The 21897-nt window shown below is 36.2% G+C and overlaps 1 protein-coding gene across 1 annotated transcript; it reads left to right on the plus strand.

The window, feature by feature from the left end:
* The first annotated feature begins 18836 nt into the window (after positions 1-18836).
* LOC126681804 (uncharacterized) lies at positions 18837-19352 on the plus strand. The gene has a single exon (XM_050377359.1). The coding sequence runs from the start codon at positions 18837-18839 to the stop codon at positions 19350-19352; it is 516 nt and encodes a 171-aa protein (XP_050233316.1).
* Positions 19353-21897: the final 2545 nt, after the last annotated feature.

A 21897-nucleotide genomic window follows, 5' to 3' on the forward strand; every position in this document is an offset into this window, starting at 1 on the left:
TCTGATGTATGTGTTGTCACTTACAAAGCTAGAAATTGTCTATGAGACTAGTGGGACTAATCGGTTTCAATCCAATTAATGTTGAGAACATTGGATGGTTGTTAAGGATATCTTTGAGTACTTTTGAAGAACTAAAGATATGGTATTAACAAATGGAGAACGAGATTTTTTTAAGTAGACCGTTTTACAGATTCTCATTAATAATCAGATATAGATAATAGAGAGTCTTATCTCCGGATTCATATTTATCTATAATAAAAGAGTAGTGAGCTAGAAGTATTCTAAGCAAGAATCAACTCCATATTCTATTATAGAAGCCAAGTATATTATAATATGAGATGTCGTAATAGAAGGTGTTTGGATAAATTAGTTCGTAATTGAATTAAGTACAATTTTCTTCCATTAAGTCGATAGTTCCTCTTTTTTGCGACCACAATGGTGCTACTGTCCTAGCAAAAGAAACCGGGCCTCACAATTTATCCGAACTTAAGGAAAGGAATTATCATATTATCGAAAGAAATTGTTGGAAAGAGAAAATTGTTTCTCTAAAAGATAGCATCAGCCGATAACACGGCTGACCCACTGACAAAGCCCATGACTTAGAGTCATTAAGGTTTACATGACTTAGAGTCATTAAGATTTACAACAATTTAATGGGATTTAATTATTTAATATAAAAAACGTGTTTCTTATGACTCTCGTTGCCATATAGATGTGAACCTAGTTAGTCACACACAATAGGGTGTGCAACCGATTGAGTTTACGAGAGATCGATTTCATATAGATATTAGCATATCTCGGAAATTAATATAAGATGAAAAAACAAGTACAAATTAGGGACTCATTTGTAAGAGTTATAAATTAGTAGGCACCAAATTGTATTTTATCCAAGTTAATGTGATGATGTCATGTGATGATGTCACAATGATGTCATGTGATGATGTCACAAGGATGTCATGGGGTGATGTCACGATGATGTCATGTGATGATGTCATAGTGATGTCATGCAATGATGTCACGTGATGATGTCATGTGATGATGTCATGTATGTCTCTATGTGTGACACGTAGCATCCGACGTGTCAGAAGGTGGCAACACCTATGTGTCAACACCTTTTCTTGGTGTGTGACACCTAGAATGTGAGGTGTTGCATTCTTAAGAAAAGTTCTACCCTATAAATAAAGGGTTGCCTCTGCTCATTCTACATACACCTCACTTAAGAGAGCATATTTGAAAGAGTTAAAGTAGTCATCAATCACAGAAAAGCTTGGCGAACGTTTTTCATACATCTGAGCAAAGACATAATCGTGGTGAGAGTTTGAGCTTAGGGTTGCTCGGCAAGAGGAACTCTTGCGGATTACTTCGAGGCGAGGATTCAATCGGACGCATACTCGTGTTGAAAAGCTTGAAGTCCGTACTATCGGGACTACAAGAATCATTGGAGATACGATGATCCATTTGTTATGCTTATGATAAATTTCTGGATCTGGATTGTTTGAATTCCGATTTTGAATTGAAATATACGATCTGAACCCTCGCGTCTCGCTGCGCCAACATATTCAGATACCGCTGGTACATCGCTTAAGTTTACGCTTTTCTTCTCCACGTCTCGTACTATGGCTAGAAATCCGTGGCATCCCTTCTTTAACATACGACAAGCTTTAATGGCTGAAATGATACTCGTAGGGGATTCTCTCTTATAACCCTGAATTGAAACTGGATCAATTCCAGGCGAGTTGAACGTTACCGTCTTCTTCCGGCAATTCACATTGGCATAGTGCGGAGCTAGCTAATCCATTCCAAATATGACGTCAAAAACTAATACTTCAAGTAATATCAAGTCCACTATCAAGTCTCGTCCTTAAACTCTCACAAGACAAGAGGGATAAACGATACTAACCTCTACATTGTCTCCTACTGGGGTGGCTACTGATAAGCGGTTCTTAAGATACGCTGGTTGCACTCCTAACTTATTAAAAAAGCTAGGTGAAACAAATGAATGTGTAGCGCCCGGATCAAATAAAACTAATGCATCTTGAGAAGCGATAGGGAAGGTACCTTGCACAACAGCATTGGAAGACTGAGCCTCCTGAGGATTTATTGCAAAAACCCTGGCATGACTTCCACTAGCCTGTGAAGTCTTGCCAGTACCATGGCCTCCGCCATTTCTTCCTCCGCGATTCACATAACCACGGCCTCTTTTGCCAGTGAAGGTTTTCCTGTCTGATCATACCGTGACGCTGCCTGATGTGCAGTTCTCTGCTGCTGATAAGAAGGTTGCACCACTGTAGTCATGGAGCCTTGAGGCATCTGTCGTGGACAGTCCCTAGCAAAGTGACCCTGCTGGCCACAATTAAAACACGCTCCAGAGACACTGCGACACATTCCAAAGTGTTTCTTGTCGTAGTTCAGACAGATAGGTGCTCCGCCTCCCATGTCACTCATGGATCTGGCACCGAATCCTGTGCCCGATGCACTAACCCGAGATCCACGTCGAGGCCTCTTGCGTCCCTGCTGAGGTGGTGTGGGTCGAAAGTAACTCCCAACATTTGACTGGGTAGGTGCGCTCTGTACACTACGAAACATATTACTTCTCATCGGCGTAACATTTGAAGGATCGAAAATCCTTCCAAAACGGATCAAAGAAACTTCCATCTGCCTAGCGCTGTCGATCAGTTGCATGAAAGTTCTTCCGATATCAGACGTGAAACTCACAAACTTGGGTCCTAAACCTTCGACAAACCTCGAGTTCACTCTTATTGGATCTGCAGTCAGATCGGGTGCAAATCTACTCGCCCTAGTAAACTCAGTAACATATTCTTGCACAGATCGATTACCTCTACTCAGAGTTAGCCACTGACCGCGATAGCTTTCCGTTACTTCAAACAGTAGAAAATATTCCTTGTAGCGGTTTATTGTGTCCTTCGTTGGCTGAATATGGCGCTGAAACCAGTCTTTCGCGGGTCCTTGAATAGACATTTCCACCATAATGATGGACTGTCTCTCATTAGCTTGCAAACGTCGAGCATTTCATTCTACTTCCTCCAGGAAGTCCAAAGCATCATCCGAGCCGTCGAACTTAGTTGGCTTAAGACGCATGTAAGCCAAGACAATATCTCGATCAGTGAAAGCAACGTTACATAACTGTTGCTGCTGTAGGTGTTCACGATGCATAGCCTGCACCGCTGTCTGATTGGCTTGCATAGCCGCAATTCCCGTAAGATTTTGATTTAGATTACAGCCTATAACATTAGGTTGCTGAGCTTGAGCTTGCACTCTAGGTGCCTGCGCATGGGCCTCTTGGCCTCCACCTCCTCCGTGAACAGAAGACTCATCTTGAGCTTCTGGGTGTACATCATGTGCCCCATTTATAACATTTCGTGCTGCAACAGCAGCTCGCTCTTCTTCTTTTCGTTGGTCAGACATCCTGACCAAGACAAACAACGTTACATAATCGCATAAACGTATATCATCGTAAACGTAATAGTATTTAACGCGCATCTCGTCACATGCGAACAGACACACACTTACGATAGACTCACATCCTTGAGGGAAAGATGAAAGTTTAAAATTAAACGAATACGCGACAAAGACGAGACTCGAGTCCTATGTGCTGCACTAGATCCCTAGGTACTAAATTACTTAACACTTAACCGGAATAAGCAATGGTAATTGGACCATGCTCTGATACCAACATTGTCACGATCCAATCTCATTGGCCGAAACCGGCGCTAGGGAATGGGAGTGGTAGCTCCGAAACCCGTAGCAAGCCTAAAAACGTTAAAAAAAATTCGCAAATACAGTCGTCATGCATGACAAACAAAAACACATGTCATGCTGAAAACATGCCAGGCAATACATTATCATCTGGCAGCCACAAACAGTAATAACGCAGTAAGCGTAAAGAATTTATAACTTTGCTCACAGAAAACCGTTTAATATAGACTGAAATACAAAACATCTATCTACTGCAGCTGTAGAAGTAAAGTACTGTATCTTTACATACTTTCAAAATATAGACTTCTGGAAGAAGGATAGAAGTCCGCTGCTTCAAAAACTTCTTTCACCTGAGAGGGAAAACTGTGAGGGGTCAGTATATGGGAATATACTGAGTGAGTTCATATATATACTAATAAGTATTCATATGAAACATAACAATGTAATAGTGTTCAAATCACGTGTAGCTAAGTATAAGATGTGATTGAAACCCTAATCCTCGACATGCCAAACGTATATAATCAAATCAAACTGATACAAATGGTCCGGTCCGGGAGTAACTCAACCATGTCAGCCGCGACCAACCTCTTAATCCCAAGTTGTGGGCCTCGGGATAACTCAACCGAGTTCAACCCAATAGATACGGGGCTCAGGTTACTTTAACCGAGTTCACTCTCGTATCCACATTCATATATCCAACTTTTATATTCGTATTCATAATCAAGTTTACAGCTGTAGTAAATCAAAACTGGTGATCACACAGTCCTATTGTCGCCCAATAGGTAGCACGTTCCATCGGATCGATACTGGTTTCAAACCAACATTTATGCAATTCATATAAAGAATTCGCATTGAAAATATTCAAATCAAACATAAAGCAATATAAAATATTTGCTTGTGTAAATACTTTAATTGTAAATTTATATAAACTCACAGAAAACGTTATCCAAAAATACTTCGTTGCTCAGAAACATCAAGCTTCTCGAGCTCTTGGTCCAGCTGCCTCTTGCCTTTCCGGATTTAAAACGATTTCAAAACAATTGACTCACATCAGAATTCATTTTAGGATTGACTCTTGACTCGAGACACGACAAGACACAATGCATAAACCGTCATGCATCAAACGTAATCTTTTATGATAAACGAATCATACTTCGTTTGTTTCTTAATACTTCTCAATTCAATTCCCGATATAGTATTTAGGTTTTTCTAAGAAAACCAATTGATAACCATATTATATCTCATTTCCAACTACTAGTCATATTTAACTCGTTTAACGTCCGAATTTCGCATTTTCGGAGTCTGGAAGTCGATATCGGGTTTGGGAATCGTCGGAATAGGTTTTCGGACGCCAATCCTTCAAAAATGGGGAGGTGCACGTTGTGCCCTGTCGTGGGCACGACTCCGGTCGCTGAAAATGGCCATTCCGACGTGCTTAAATCAATGCTGAACTTATCCAACACCTAAATAACATGCTAGTCTAACCAAAAATACAATAGTAACGTATAAAACGAATCAAATACATAATCGCGATACGGTTTCTCCGTAACCTAATATTCAATTCAAAAACCCATCCAATAAACTCAACCAAACGGCAAAACGACGTGCTTACCGTGATTACCTGTTAAAATACGATCGATTCCAGCTATAGAACGTCGAAAACGGACGAGAAACGGAGATCGAGCTATGAAAACGGTGAGATCGTTGAAAAAGGAAAGGAAATGAAGATATGATTCTAGATCTTTCATTCAATGATCCAAATCTTATATATAAACGGCTAATTTGAACTTTTGTCCTTGAAACTTTCAAAAGTTGCAAATTAGCCCAAAATTTATTCGTGTCCAAATTTTAAACAGTCTCCGATTGACTCAAAACTTCTACAACAAATACTATTAAATATTTTGCGGATTTTGGAGAACGTTTATTATTAATTTTCTAAGTTATTTCCTTAAATCCAGCTAATTCACTTAATAAAAATTATTCCAAATTCCCGATATAATTAAATTAAAACAATTTTAATTCAATTTATCGGAATTCACGACACGTGGCACTACTTAATTATTTTAAAATATTTGGGGTATTACAAAAACAAATCCAAACATTTCACCTATTTAGCGATTTATGCCAAACGTTTACAAACATTACGAAACAAATCCAAACGTTTCCCCATAATAGCTATATAAGCCAAACGTTTACTAACGTTACGAAACAAATCCAAACGTTTTACCTCTTTAGCGATTTAAGCCAAATGTTTACAAACGTTACGAAACAAATCCAAAAGTTTCCCCATTTTAACGATTTAAACCAAACGTTTACATACGTTACGAAACAAATCCAAACGTTTCTCCTTTTTAATGGTTTAAGCCAAACGTTGACAAACGTTAAGAAACAAAACCAAACGTTTAAAACGTTATGAAAGAAAACCAAACGTTTAACATTTTCAGCGAATTAAGCCAAATACTACTAGAAATCAGCTTATTAGCGACCGAAATTAGCGACGAAACCTACTTCCGTCGCTAAATTGATGAATTACCGACGGAATTGGCGACGGATAGTAAATCCATCGCCAATTCCCACCAAATGAAAGGCGGGAAGCTTCCCGCCTTTCTTTTACGACGGATTAGCGACGGATTAGTAAGTCCGTCGCTAAATTTAGCGACGGACTCACTAATCCGTCGCTAGTACATGGGACTCAGTAAAACTCATCGTTTTACTTAGCCCAGATTAGAGACGGATTAGTAAGTCCGTCGCTAAATTTAGCGACGGACTCACTAATCCGTCGCTAGTACATGGGACTCAGTAAAACTCATCGTTTTACTTAGCCCAGATTAGCGACGGATTAGTAAGTCTGTCGCTAAATTTAGCGACGGACTTACTAATCCGTCGCTAATGTCATCCGTTAATGAAACGCATCGTTTCATTAACGGATAGCGACTACTTTGCTAGGTTTAGCGACGGACGTTGTCCGTCGCTAAATTTTAACCTAATAAAAACCGCGCTGCTCCTTCTTCTTCCCCTTTTCTTACCTATTTTCTGCTTTCTTCCGCCGTTCTTACCGCCGCCTTCCACCTTTCTTCCGCCGTTCTCACCATCAGTTCCCCCGCCGTTCTTACCGCCGTTCTTACCATCAGTCACCGCCAGCTTTCCAGCCATCGCCGGTTCACCCACCCTCGTGTTCACCCACCGCCGGCCACTGTCAACGCCAGCCAGCCCCCTTCTCCTCCGCCGTCAACCTAACTCCTCCGGTGAGTCGATTTTCCATTATTTTAATTATTAAATATATGATTCAATTATTAATTTAGGTATTTGAATTAATATTTTGTTAAAAATTTATGCCCCCGACTTTGGCCGTCGCTGTCCACCGCCGCCTTCCACCGGCCACCGCCCCTTTCCACCTCCACTGTCCAGCCAGCAATTCACCACCGGGTCAGTTATTTAATTAAATTAAATTTTGTCAAATTTAATTCAATTAGGCTAGGTGTAATTAGGTTTAAATTTAATTAGTTTTAAATGTGATTAGGTTAAAATTTAAGTAATTTTATATTATTAGATTAGGTTAGTGTTTAGTTTTATCAAATTTATAAGTTTATTAAATTAGGTTAGTATTATTTGTATTAGTAATTTTTATAAAAATAGATAGCTTTTTAAAATTAGGTTAGTTTTTATAAATGGAAAAATTTATTAAAATTAGGTTAATAAAGTAGATTTAATTTTGAATTAAAAATAATTAAAATAATATTGTTTCATTAGTAATTTACTTAGTAAGATTAAGTTATTTATAATGAAGTTAGTAAATTAGGTTATGTAATTTGGATAGTTAATTGTTAACGGTTGATTATTATGTTATAATTTATGTTATAATCTTTAATTAGATAAAAATTTATAAATTGGGTTAAATTTTATGTTAATTTTGAGAATTTAGCTTATTTAATTAATAATAATCTTAATTAATTAATACATTTTGTAATATGAAATTTTTTATATGATTGGGGTTGGTTATGTTGGAATATATATTGTTTGCTTGCAGGATTTCCCTGAAAAATGTGCGATGCTCATTTTTAGGGGAAATGCTGCCGAATTTTCAATAAATATATAATAATTATTTAATTAGTTATAGTATAACTTTAATTATTTAATTAATAGGTTTGTGTCTCGCTGACGGTTTCTTGATAGCCGCTGTTGTTGTCTGTTTACATCGCCTCTACTGTATTCATATCTCCTATTTATTGCGGTTCTGCTCTTCAACAAGTAAGTGTTACTGCATTTTTGTATTTAATTTGTAGTAGTTAGAGTTAATTGAATAATTGTTAAATTTAATTAACAAAGCTTTTATTCACACCGAATAAAATCTTACCTAGCCGTAGAAACCCGTCCCGTGTGTTCAAGAGATTGAACGACACGGGATTGTACGCGTGTACAGTTCGTAAAACTGTTGTCGTCTGCGTAATTTGATCACGAAAAAACATATATGTATGGATATAGTATAAAAATATTTGGTAGTTTTCTGGCGTATGTTCTCCGGGTGGCTATTTAATATAGGCTGTGTAACGCTTATTCCTTACGGAATATATAATTAGTGTTACACACCCTATATTATGTAATGCACCTGGGAACGACGCCGGAAGGCTGCCGAATATTTTTTCCGTATTCATGCATATATCGTGATCGAATTATGGGGCGCCAGTTTTGCGAATGGGATAGGACCCTACCCTTTTAGCAGTCAATTACATTGACTTTGCTACGTTGAGTTTATGAACCAGAACCTAATTGTACGTCCTCCAGAAATGAATGTAGACCGCAGTTGGATGTATACGAGGCATGACAAAGGCTTCCTGCCGCCAGATTTTTTCCCTAATCTTGAAGATTTTGTGAATTTTGCTATACAACATCCAGAGTATATGAGTGGAGAAGAGATTAAATGTCCATGTTCTAGGACAAAGTGTAGAAATACGAATATTCGACATGTAGAAGTTGTGAAACTACATGTCTTGCAGTCTGGGTTTGTCCCAGATTACTATGTCTGGATTCACCACGGTGAGGTGAATGTCCCTCCTGTTGTTCAGCAGCCGGTTAATGAATACGATTACTATAATGAGGGAGGGGGAGATTTAAACTCCGGTCAGAGAATGGTTATTGATGCTGCTGGTCCTGAAGTTTTTGAGGAAGAGACCCCGAATGAAGAAGCTCAGAAGTTTTTTGATATGATGAGTGCGGCAGAAGAAGAAATATGGCCCGGAGATAGCAGACACTCACCCTTGTCCGCATCTGTTGAAATTTTGGATATTAAGTGTCGACATCAGGTGTCCCGACCCATTTTCATGAATCGCGACCGGCGCTAGGGTATGGGTATAGTTGTACCAAAACCCGTAGCTAGCCTTGCGGATAACCAACAAATACATAAACCTGCAAGAAAACCAATGCTTGGGGGCAACCGAGACTTCAGCCTAGTTCTAGCAGTTCATAATACACAACATCTATTAGTAAGTGCTCAGCCAACTCTGAGTCTTAAACATGGAAAAAGTACATATTAACCCAAGTCAATCAAAGAATGCCAATACAACAATAATCCATTGAATAAGTTTATAACAAGTATTAGACATATAAGACTTCTAATCACTACTGCGGTCTAAAAATAAAATCAGTTTTAATAACTTTATTAAATAAAATAAAACCTCCGAGGAAATAAAGAATCGGAGAGCAGCTGACTCGCTCAAATCATAACCCTGGAAAAATTGGGAAAACAACGGGGTCAAATATACTGAGATGAGTTCATACCACTATTTACATTTATCAAGTGGAAAACCTTTAAAACCGTTTAAAACATTTAATATAAACATTACGTATAATAGTTGGAACCCTAATCCACAATACTAAATATAACCATAACCCGATAGGCCTGGTCCCGAGAGCTGAGCTACACCGAGTTACCACCGACCATTCTTAATCCATAACCAGAGTCCCGAGAGCTGAGCTACACCGAGTTACTCTAGTGGTCCCGAGAGCTATGCTCACACCGAGTTAACACCACATATCACATACCTTATCTAGATCAATACCGGTGCGCACACAGTCCTAATGATGCCCATTAGGTAGCATGTTCCAACTAAGAGCCATAATATAAAAACAGTTCGCAATATACGTACAATATATATATTTAATATTAAAATAACAATTTACTTAATAAAGCGGTAAATAGTAAGTACAAACTCACTGCTTGCGAATCCACGTGAAAAACCTGGCAAGCAACTAAACCTGATTCGACTCCGACGCACGAGCAGTCGACGAGTCTAAGAAAACATAAATCATAATTAATATCATCCCCTAACTCTAGAGAGTACTAGACACCACATAGGATTAGCACAGATATCAAACAATCCAAACTACAAACCATCATAATATCATAACACATATATTGCCAAGCACAAACTAACGTAGAGTGATCATACTTACTCAAACCATAGCCAAAGTAATACAACAAGTCAAGTCTAATTGAGTTCCTGCTTTAAAAACATAATCCATAAATCCTTTTACAATAACTTAGTTAAAACAGTAGAACCAAGTTAAATCCCAAAGTAATGAGTTAGCCGAGTTATCACAACTACCAAGCGTAACCTCATATGTCGGGCGACCCAAGTCTAATCCGACCCAACGTTTTACCAAAGTATAAACCAAAGTTTAATACCTGAAAAGCTCTTTGATAAAACAATTGATTATTTGAAACTAATGGAACTCAATAAGACTTAACCAACCAATGTATCACGGCACGCACACAAGGTGTTCAATTAAAGTCCACAATGGACAAACATGCTCAAACATGGCTAAACAATCAAGGAATTCCTTAAGGCAACATAATCAACACTTAGCCAAAATTTGGCTAAACAAGCCAACAACATTACAAGCATGCTATAACACTTAAATGAATCCAATAAGGATTGCATAACACATTTAAATCATTTACTTAGAATGAACCAACAATCAAACCATATATCAATGGAATAACTATGGCGTACATCACATAACTCGTGTACAAACAATCAAGAATCAATTGCAACAATCTTGAACAATATCATCATGCCAAAGACATTACAAACAGCCCTAAGCAATGAAATAATCATACCAAGCAAGCTAGCACTTAACCTAGCAATTCAATTCATAATACCCAAGGTAAAATCCAATACAAATACGCTAAGCCAAAGCTAACTATACATAATCAGTTCTAAGCATGCCAAAACAGTAAATCAAATCATCACAACACCCAAGGTATAGGTTTAACCTTAAAACACAAGATTCGGCACTTACCGACGAAGATAAGCGGATAAAACATCACATGGATCCAAGAACGAGGCGAATCAGAATTGGTATGCTTAAGACCTCACACAACAATGGAAAACATGGATACATAAGCCCTAAAACGAATTGAACAAAGGAAATGTGAACATACTAAGGATAGGGTATGCAGATCACTTACCGGAGTCCAACAAACAAAGGAATTGATTTACAAACCATCAAATCAGAGTGTTGTAATGTCAATGGGTCGGCTAGGGTTTATAAAATGAAGTGGGAAAAGTTTTAGATCAGATAAAGGGTCTATTTATAGGCCAAACAACAAATCTGACAGAGGGGCGCGATGGGAGGCGCGTTGCAAGGCGCGTTCGTCCCATCGCGCCTTCACTTGACGCTGAAATCGTATGGGGCGCGTTGCGAGGCGCGATGGCCCATCGCGCCCTCCAACGCGCCTCAGTTTTTGATCCAACAGTCAACTTTGTCTTGGGCACAACATATCCAAATATGAACCTGATCCAACGGTTAAATTGGGAGATATGAATGTTTTCTCAAAACATGTCAGATTCAGAAGGTACCAGAATAAATCTTCGATTATAAACCGAATACAAATCAAATCGCCATCGAAAACTCACACGACACATGCGACATATACAAGATACAACTCAAACCGCAAACAAAGTGTTACACTTGCTAAGTCCACCATTAACAATCCGAAACTAAGTCGGAAACACAACAAAACCATGACGGAAAAACACTGGATATTACATCAGGGTTCGATATCTTTAATTGACGACACCTGCCGTTTATTACAAGAACTGCTTCCAGAGAACAACAAAATGCCGAAATGTTTTGCTAATATCAAGAAGCTGGTGAAAGGTCTCGGGTTACCGGTTGAGGTTATTGATTGCTGTTTCCACAACTGTATGATTTACTGGGGGGCGGACGAGGATTTAACCCACTGCAAAGTTTGCACATTTCCTCGGTGGAAACCTGTTACGAAAAGCAATTCGGCCCAAAGAAGGGCTAACGTTCCTTATAAAAAAATGTTTTATTTCCCTTTAACTCTGAGGCTGCAAAGGTTGTACGCTTCCAAAGCCACGGCTAAACATATGACATGGCACGATGAACATGAAATGGAAGACGAGAAGATGTGTCATCCTTCTGACTCTCCGACGTGGAAACGGTTCAGTGAGTTGCATACAGATTTTGCATATGAAACAAGAAATATCCGTCGCTAAACACCTGTTTTCTAGTAGTGAAACGTTTACAAATGTTACGGATCTAAACCAAACGTTTCCCATTTTTAGCGATTTAAGCAAAAACGTTTACAAGCGGTACGAAAGAAATCCAACCGTTTCACCTTTTTAGCGATTTAAGCCAAATGTTTACAAAAGTTACGAAACAAATTCAAGCGATTCACCTTTTAAGAAATTTAAGCCAAACGTTTACAAACGTTACGAAACAAATCCAAACGTTTCGGCTTTTTAGCGATTTAAACCAAACGTTTACAAACGTTACGAAACAAAACCGAACGTTTAACCTTTTTAACGATTTAAGCCAAATCTTAAAAATGTTACGAAATAACTCCGAGGCTGCAAAGGTTGTACGCTTCCAAAGCCGCGGCTAAACATATGACATGGCACGCTGAACATGGAATGGAAGACGAGAAGATGTGTCATCCTTCTGAATCTCCAGCGTGGAAACGGTTAAGTGAGTTGCATACAGATTTTGCATATGAAACAAGAAATATCTGTCGCTAAACACCTGTTTTCTAGTAGTGAAACGTTTACAAATGTTACGGATCAAAACCAAACGATTCCCATTTTTAGCGATTTAAGCAAAAACGTTTACAAGCGGTACGAAAGAAATCCAACCGTTTCACCTTTTTAGCGATTTAAGCCAAATGTTTACAAAAGTTACGAAACAAATTCAAGCAGTTCACCTTTTAAGAAATTTAAGCCAAACGTTTACAAACGTTACGAAACAAATCCAAACGTTTCGGCTTTTTAGCGATTTAAGCCAAACGTTTACAAACGTTACGAAATAAAACCAAACGTTTAACCTTTTTAACGATTTAAGCCAAATCTTAAAAATGTTACGAAATAAATCTAAACATTACGGAACAAAAACAAATGTTTCACATTTTTTGCAATTTAAGCCAAACGTTTACAAACTTTACGAAACAAATCCAAACGTTTCACCTTTTTAGCGATTGAAGCCAAACGTTTACAAACTTTACGAAACAAATGTAATCGTTTCCCAATTTTAGCGATTTAAGTTAAACATTTACAAACATTACGAAACAAATCCAAACGTTTACAAACGTTACGAAACAAATCCAAACGTTTCCCCATTTTAACGATTTAAGCAAAACGATTACAAATGTTACGAAAAAAATTCAAACGTTTACAAACGTTACAGAATAAATCCAAACGCTTCCCCATTTTAACGATTTAAGCAAAACGTTTACAAACGTTACGAAAAAAATCTAAATGTTTACAAACTTTACGAAACAAGTCCAAACGTTTTTAACAAATGCAAACGTTTACAAACGTTACCAAAAATCCAAATGTTTTCCCATTTTAACGATTTAAGAAAAACGTTTACAAATGTTACAAAAAAAATCCAAACGTTTCACCTTTTTAGTGATTTAAGGCAAACGTTTACAAACATTACGAAACAAATCCAAACGTTTACAAATATTACGGAACAAAAACAATCTTTTCATATTTTTAGCAATTTAAGCCAAGCATTTACAAACATTACAAAACAAATCCAAACGTTTCCCCTTTTTAGCGATTGAAGCCAAACGTTTACAAACGTTAAGAAACAAATCCAAACGTTTTCCCATTTTAGCGATTTAAACCAAAAGTTTATAAACGTTACGAAACAAAACCAAATGTTTACAAACGTTACGAAACAAATCCAAATGTCTACAAACGTTACGAAACAAATCCAAACGTTTCCCCATTTTAGCGATTTAAGCCACCCGTTTACAAATGTTACGAACAAATCCAAACGTTTCACCTTTTTAGCGATATAAGCCAAACGTATACAAACGTTATGAAACAAATCCAAACGTTTTCCCATTTTAGCGATTTAAGTCAAACATTGACAAATGTTTCGAAACAAATCCAAACGTCTTCCCTTTTTTGTGATTGAAGCCAAAAGTATACAAACATTATAAAACAAATCCAAACATTTCACCCTTTTAACAATTTAAGACAAACGTTTGCAAATGTTACGAAACAAATCCTAGCGTTTCACCTTTTTAGCAATATAAGCCAAACGTTTACAAATGTTACGAAACAAATCCAATTGTTTCACCTTTTGAACGATTTAAGTCAAACGTTTACAAACGTTACAAAACAAATCCAAATGTTTCCCCATTTTAGCGATTTCAGCCAAATGTTTAAAACGTTACGAAACAAATTCAAAAGTTTCACCTTTTTAGTGATTTAAGCCAATTATTTACAAACGTTACGAAACAAATCCAAACGTTTCATCTTTTTAGCGATTAAAGCCAAACGTTTACAAATGTTATGAAATAAATCCAAACCTTTTTGGCAATTTAAGCCAAACGTTTACAAAATTTATGAAACAAATCCAAACGTTTAACCTTTTTAAATATTTAAGCCAAACATTTGCAAAAGTTACGAAACAAAACCAAACGTTTAAAACGTTAAGAAACAAATCCAAACGTTTCACATTTTTAGCGATTTAAGCCAAAAGTTTACAAACATTACGAAACAAAAGCAATCGTTTATAAACGTTACGAAACAAATCCAAACATTTCATCTTTGTAGAAATTTATGCCAAACAATTACAAACGTTACGGAACAAATCAAAACATTTCCCCTTTTTAGCGATTTAAGCCGAACGTTTACAAACGTAACGAAAAAAATATAAACGTTTCACCTTTTTAGCGATTTAAGCCAAATGTTTACAAACGCTACAAAACAAATCCAAACGTTTCACCTTTTTAGAAATTTAAAACAAACGTTTACAAACGATACGAAAAAAAACCAAGTGTTTCACCTTTTTAGCGATTTAAACCAAATGTTTACAAACATTAGAAAAAAAATCCAAACGTTTCACCTTTTTAGCGATCTAAGCCAAACGTTTACAAACGTTACAAAATAAATCCAAACGTTTCACCTTTTTAGCAATTTAAACCAAACGTTACAAACGATACGAAACGAAACCAAGTGTTTCACATTTATAGCAATTAAGCCAAACGTATACAAATGTTATGAAACAAATCCAAACGTTTTCCCATTTTAGCGAGTTAAGCTAAACGTTTACAAACGTTACGAAACAAATCCAAACGTTTCCCTTTTTTTTTGCGATTGAAGCCAAACAATTACAAACATTATAAAACAAATCCAAACGTTTCACCTTTTTAGCGATTTAAGCCAAACGTTTACAAACATTACGAAACAAATCCAAGCGCTTCACCTTTTTTAGTAATATAAGCCAAACATTTACAAAAGTTACAAAGCAAATCCAAATATTTCCCCATTTTAGCGATTTAAGCTAAACGTTTAAAACGTTACGAAACAAATCCAAACGTTTCATCTTTTTAGCGATAAAAGCCAAACGTTTACAAATGTTACAAAACAAATCCAAACATTTCATCCTTTTAGCAATTTAAACCAAACGTTTACAAACGTTACGAAACAAATCCAAACGCTTAACCTTTTTAGATATTTAAGCCAAACGTTTACAAAAGTTACGAAACAAAACCAAACGTTTAAAACGTTACGAAACAAATCCAAACGTTTCAAATTTTTAGCGATTTATGCCAAACGTTTACAAACATTACGAAACAAAACCAATCGTTTATAAATGTTATGAAACAAATCCAAACGTTTCACCTTTTTAGCAATTTAAGCCAAACATTTACAAACGTTACGGAACAAATCAAAACGTTTCACCTTTTTAGCGATTTAGGACGAACGTTTACAAACGTTACAAAATAAAACCAAACGTTTCACCTTTTTAGCTATTTAAGCCCAACATTTACAAACGTTACGAAACAAAACCACATGTTTCACCTTTTTAGCGATTTAAGCCGAACCTTTACAAACGTAATGAAACAAATCCAAACGTTTAACCTTTTTAGCGATTTAAACCAAATGTTTACTAACGCTACAAAACAAATACAAACGTTTCACCTTTTTAGCGATTTAAGCCAAATGTTTACAAACGATACGAAACAAATCCAAACGTTTCACCTTTTTAGCGATTTAAGCCAAATGTTCACAAACGATACGAAACAATGCCAAGTGTTTCACCTTTTTAGAGATTTAAGCCAAATGTTTACAAACGTTACAAAACAAATCCAAACGTTTCAACTGTTTAGCAATTTAAATCCAAATGTTTCACCTTTTTAGCGATTTAAGCCAAACGTTTACAAACGTTACGAAATAAATCCAAACGTTTCACCTTTTTAGCGATTTAAGAAAAATGTTTCCCCTTTTTAGCGATTTAAGCCAAATGTTTACAAACGTTACGAAACAAATCCAAATGTTTCACATTTTTAGCAATTTAAGCCAAACGTTTTCAAACATTATGAAACTAATCCAAACGTTTAAAACGTTACGAAACCCTTTTTAGCAATTTAAGCCAAAACATATACAAACATTACGAAACAAATCCAAACGTGTCACCTATTTAGCTATTTAAAACAAACGTTTACAAACGTTACGAAAAAAATCCAAACATTTCACCTTTTTAGCGATTTAAGCTAAACGGTTACATACGTTACGAAACAAATCCAAACGTTTCCCCTTTTTAGCGATTTACGCCAAACGTTTAAAAAGGTTACGAAACAAATCCAAACGTTACGAAACAAATCCTAGCTTTTCACCTTTTTAGAGATGTAAGCCAAACGTTTACAAACGTTATGAAATAAATCCAAACGTTTCACCTTTTTAGCGATTTAACCCAAACGTTTACAAACGTTACGAAATAAATCCAAACGTTACGAAACAAAACAAAATGTTTACAAACGTTACGAAACAAATCCAAGTGTTTCACCTTTTTAGCAATTTAAGCCAAACGTTTACAAACTTTATGAAATAAATCCAAGCGTTTCACCTTTTTAGCAATTTATAAAAAATGTTTACAAAGTTAAGATACAAAACCAAATGTTTCTCCATTTTAGCGATTTAAGCCAAACGTTTACAAATGTTCCGAAACAAATTCAAACGTTTTCCCATTTTAGCGATTTAAGCCAAACGTTTAAAACGTTACGAAAAAAATCAAAACGTTTCCCTTTTTTGGCGATTTAAGCCAACCGTTTACAAACGTTACGAAACAAATCCAAACGTTTCACATTTTTAGCGATTGAAGCCAAACATTTTAAAAAGTTACGAAACAAATCCAAACCTTTCCCATATTTAGCAAGTTAAGCCAAACGTTTACAAACGTTACGATACAGAACCAAGCGTTTCATCTTTTAGCAATTTAAGCAAAACGTTTACAAATGTTACGAAACAAATCCAAAGTTTCACCTTTTTAGCAATTTAAGCCAAACGTTTGCAAACAGTGCGATACAAATTCAAACGTTTCACCTTTTTAGCGATTTAAGCCAAAAGTTGACAAACTCTACGAAACAAATCCAAACGTTTCACCTTTTTAGCGATTTAAGCGAAACAGTTGCAAACGTTACGAAACAAATCCAAACGTTTTCCCTTTTCAGCGATTTAAGCCAAACGTTTACAAACGTTATGAAACTAATCCAAACGTTTCCCATTTTTAGCTATTTAAGCCAAACGTTTACAAACGTTACGAAACAAATCCAAACGGTTACAAGCGTTTCGAAACAAAACAAAACGTCTAAAACGTTACAAACAAATTCAAACGTTTCACATTTTTAGCAATTTAAGCCAAACATTTATTCTTTTATTGCAAGAATTTGATCTTGAAATCAAGGACAAGAAGGGGAGCGAAAATGTAGTGGCAGATCATTTGTCACGATTAGAAGGGTTGGTTTTGAACCATGAAAATGAAATGCAAATCAAGGAAGAATTTTCGGACGAGACATCGATGAGCGTTGAAGAAATACATGCTCCATGGTACGCCGACATTGTCAATTATCTTGCTTGTGGAGTTCTCCGAAAGGAATTTTCTTATCAACAACAAAATAAATTCTTGTTTGAAGCCAAAAGATACCTGTGGGATGAGCCATTTCTATACAAGATTTGTGGTGACGAATTAATTTGGCGATGTGTGCCGGATGAGGAAGTATTATCTATTCTAACTCAATGTCACGAGTCTCCGTACTCGGGGCACTTTGCTGCTCAAAGAAGGTCAGCACGAGTGATGGAATGTGGTTTCTTTTGGCCAACAGTATTTCATGATGCTAAGGAGTTTGTCAAGCATTGCGATAGATGTCAAAGAGTGGGTAATATTTCTCGAAGAGACGATATGCCCCCCACAAACATTCAAGAGGTTGAATTGTTTGATGTTTGGGGGATAAATTTCATGGGTCCTTTTCCAACTTCCTATGGTCATAAGTACATCTTGGTGGCGGTTGATTATGTGTCAAAATGGGTAGAAGCTTTGGCAACATTTACAAATGATGCTAATGTGGTTCTGAAATTTTTAATGAAATTACGCTCTCGTTTTGGAATACCTATAGCTATTATTAGCGATAGAGGGTCGCATTTCAAGAACTGACAGTTCGAAGCATTAATGAAAAAGTATGGAGTTCGCTACAAGATTGCTACACCCTATCACCCACAAACGAGCGGACAAGTGGAGTTGTCCAATAGGGAAATCAAGTGAATCTTAGAGAAAACGGTGCAAATCTCAAGAAAAGATGGGGGATGAAGTTAGACGATGCACTGTGGGCATATCGGACCGCGTCCAAAACTCCAATTGGCATGTCCCCGTACAAGTTAGTCTATGGAAAAGCGTGTCACCTTCCAGTGGAATTAGAACATCGAGCTTATTGGGCAATGAAATTTCTAAATTTTGATAGCAAAGAGTCTGGTGCTAAACGCCTTCTACAACTCAATCAATTGGACGAATTTCGACATTCTGCCTACGAGAGCGCACGACTCTATAAGGAACGAACGAAGAAGATACACGATGCGAACATTTCGAAGAAAGAATTCCATGAGCGAGATTATGTTTTGTTATTTAATTCACGACTTAGATTGTTTCCTGGAAAATTGAAGTCGCGATGGAGCGGACCGTTCAATGTGATAAAAAATTTTCCTCATGGAGCGGTGGAATTGGAAAGCTCAACCGGAGTTGCATTCGAAGTAAATGGGAAAAGATGCAAACAATACCTCGGTGGATTGATCGAGCGACAAAGGGAAGTTTTCTCCCTCACTTAATTTTTTTTTAAAGTATGATGAAGGGTCAAGCTAAAGACCTAAAACTAGCATGTTGTGAAATTTATTTGTCTGCAATTATTTTATTTTATTTTATTTTATTGGTGTTATTTCGGTCATTTGTGTGTTATTAGTCTTATTTTTATTTTAAAAAAAATTAAAAAAACAATTTTTTTTTAAAAAACTAGCATGTCGTGTAATTTAGGTGCTCTACATTTTTATTTATTTAGTTTTATTTATTTTTAGTTTTATTTATTTTTAGTTTTTTCTTCCCGTTCAATTAAATTTTAAGTGTTTTTTTATTTTATTAAAAAAGATGCCACATATGGGCTGTCCAGGATTGGGCAGCCCATATATATAAAAAAAAAACAAAATGAAAAATTGTTTTTGTTCTTAGAAAAAAAGAAAAAGAAAAGTGTGTACAGTGTCATTTTGTTTTTGTTTTTCATGCATATGCCTTGGATGCTCTTATATATGTCGTGAAAAAAAATGTGTACAGTGTCATTATACTTGATTTATAAGATAATTATTTGGTTATCTTTTTGATTTTTTAGGATAATAATTAGAGTATTTTTGTTTATCTTATATTCGTTTCATGTGTATTAGATTAGGACTCTAGTTTTTAGTGTTTTAAGTTATCTAAACAAATCAACTTTATGAGTCCTACTAGGTTTCTTCTACTTTTTTACTCTCCCTATTTATACGCATTCACTTCCTCTATCACCATTCATCTCTAAATTTTAATTTTGGTTTATTTCTTTTTCTCTTTTTAATCATGACTCCCCCGCGTCGTGTTTTTCGTAATGCTCGTCGTACCTTCCCCGACTACCTCAAGTCACCAAATCCTAATGAAATTGGGAGTTCGAAAAATCACATTGAGGTGGAAAGCTCAAACGAAAGCGAACCCGAGATGGAGGATACCATGTACGAAGATAAGTACATGGTTGAAATTGGCGCTCCAAACATTCCGCAAACTGAATTTGGGAGTTAGGGAAACCCAATTGAGGTGGAAAGCTCAAGCGAAAGCGAACTCGAGATGGAGGATGCCATGTAGGAAGCGGGGTACATGGTCGAATTTGGCGGTCCAAGCAGTCCGCAAACTGAAGGGAATTGTGAGATGGTTTGTGATCATGAAGGGATTTGCGGAATTGAATGCTACGATCCCTACTACGATCTTGATGATTGGTTTATTAATCCTGAATTAGAGGAGAACCCATTGAGTGAAGAGGACACACCGTGTCCCGAGAAAACACCACAGAGGAAACGAGAACGTTCCGAAGAGATCGAGAGCGAAGAGGAGGATGATGAAGAAAGTTAAGTGAATTCATCTAGTTGATTTGTGTTTAATTTTTTGTGTCTAGGTGATTTGTGTTTAGTTTTCCGGATCTAGTTGATTGTCGAGTAATTGTTTACTCATTAGTCTAGAATTTTTTTTTCGTCGAGTAAATTAGTAATTTACTCTCTTGTCGTTTTTATTTGTTTGAATTTTTAATCTATCAATTTTCTTTTTAGTGTTAATTTTATTTTCAGCTATGACTTAAAAAAAATCATGAAAAAAAAAAAATAATCCACCGGGACTGTCCAATTTTGGGCAGCCCGATGGAATTGGAAATACAAAAAAGGTTTGTCCAGTTTTGAATTTCCAATTTGTGAGACTCAAATTGAGTCTCACAAATTGGACACAGCGTCCACCTATTTTTATATATATTTTTTTTTGTATTTTTTTTTTTCTTTTCTTGTTTTCAGCTTTTATTTACTTATTTATTTCTAGTGTTTTTTTAGGTTATCTAAGAAAAACGAACACCGCGGGCAACCGTTCTTCACCACCGGTTTTCTTTTGAGATTTATTTTTCTTTCCCTTACTCCACTTTAATATTTTTGCTTTATTTTTATTTCTTCGCTTTGAGGACAATGCTTGAAATAGTTTGAGGAGGGGAGAAAAATATTTCGTGATGTAAGTATTAGGTGATTTTTTTTTATTCATTTTAGTTTTCATTGTATCAATCTCATTTTTTTTTAGTTTAAATGTTTAAGTTTTGTTTAGTTGTTTTGTGTCTTTAGAGATCCTCTATCTTGAATTTTTTTGACTTATGTGTTTAAACAACGATAGCATGCTAGTTGACTTCCTTAATTGATGATGAATTTTGAGTTTGCTTTTAAATTTAATAAACGATGTGAGAATGATTTCAAAGTGAAAGTGCAATTTTTTTTATTGGTCATGAACTATCATGACTTGGGTGAAAGATTGATTTGGTAAAATGTGAAATATAGAAGGCATGTTTGAGCTTGATGTGAGTCATCTTTATTTGTAGTTTTGGTCATTTGGCATACGTTGAGCATGAGTAACATTTTTTTATGTGATCGAATACATGGCACCACACAACCAAATTTTGAGAGTTTTTGAGCTTAAAGAATGAAATTTCTTGTTGTGTGAATTGACTACTTGTTAAATCTCTAGAACTTGCCTTGTATCCATTTAAAATCACATTGTTGAGTTATTGGCACGAATATGATAATGGCACTAGGATAAACATTTTTTTTTAAAAAC

The sequence above is a fragment of the Mercurialis annua genome, linkage group LG5 (genome assembly GCF_937616625.2).
Source record: "Mercurialis annua linkage group LG5, ddMerAnnu1.2, whole genome shotgun sequence".
Taxonomy (NCBI): Eukaryota; Viridiplantae; Streptophyta; class Magnoliopsida; order Malpighiales; family Euphorbiaceae; genus Mercurialis; species Mercurialis annua.

Coding starts and splice junctions, on each gene's coding strand:
- LOC126681804 (XM_050377359.1), top strand. CDS start 18,837: ATGAAGTTAGACGATGCACTGTGGGCATATCGGACCGCGTCCAAAACT.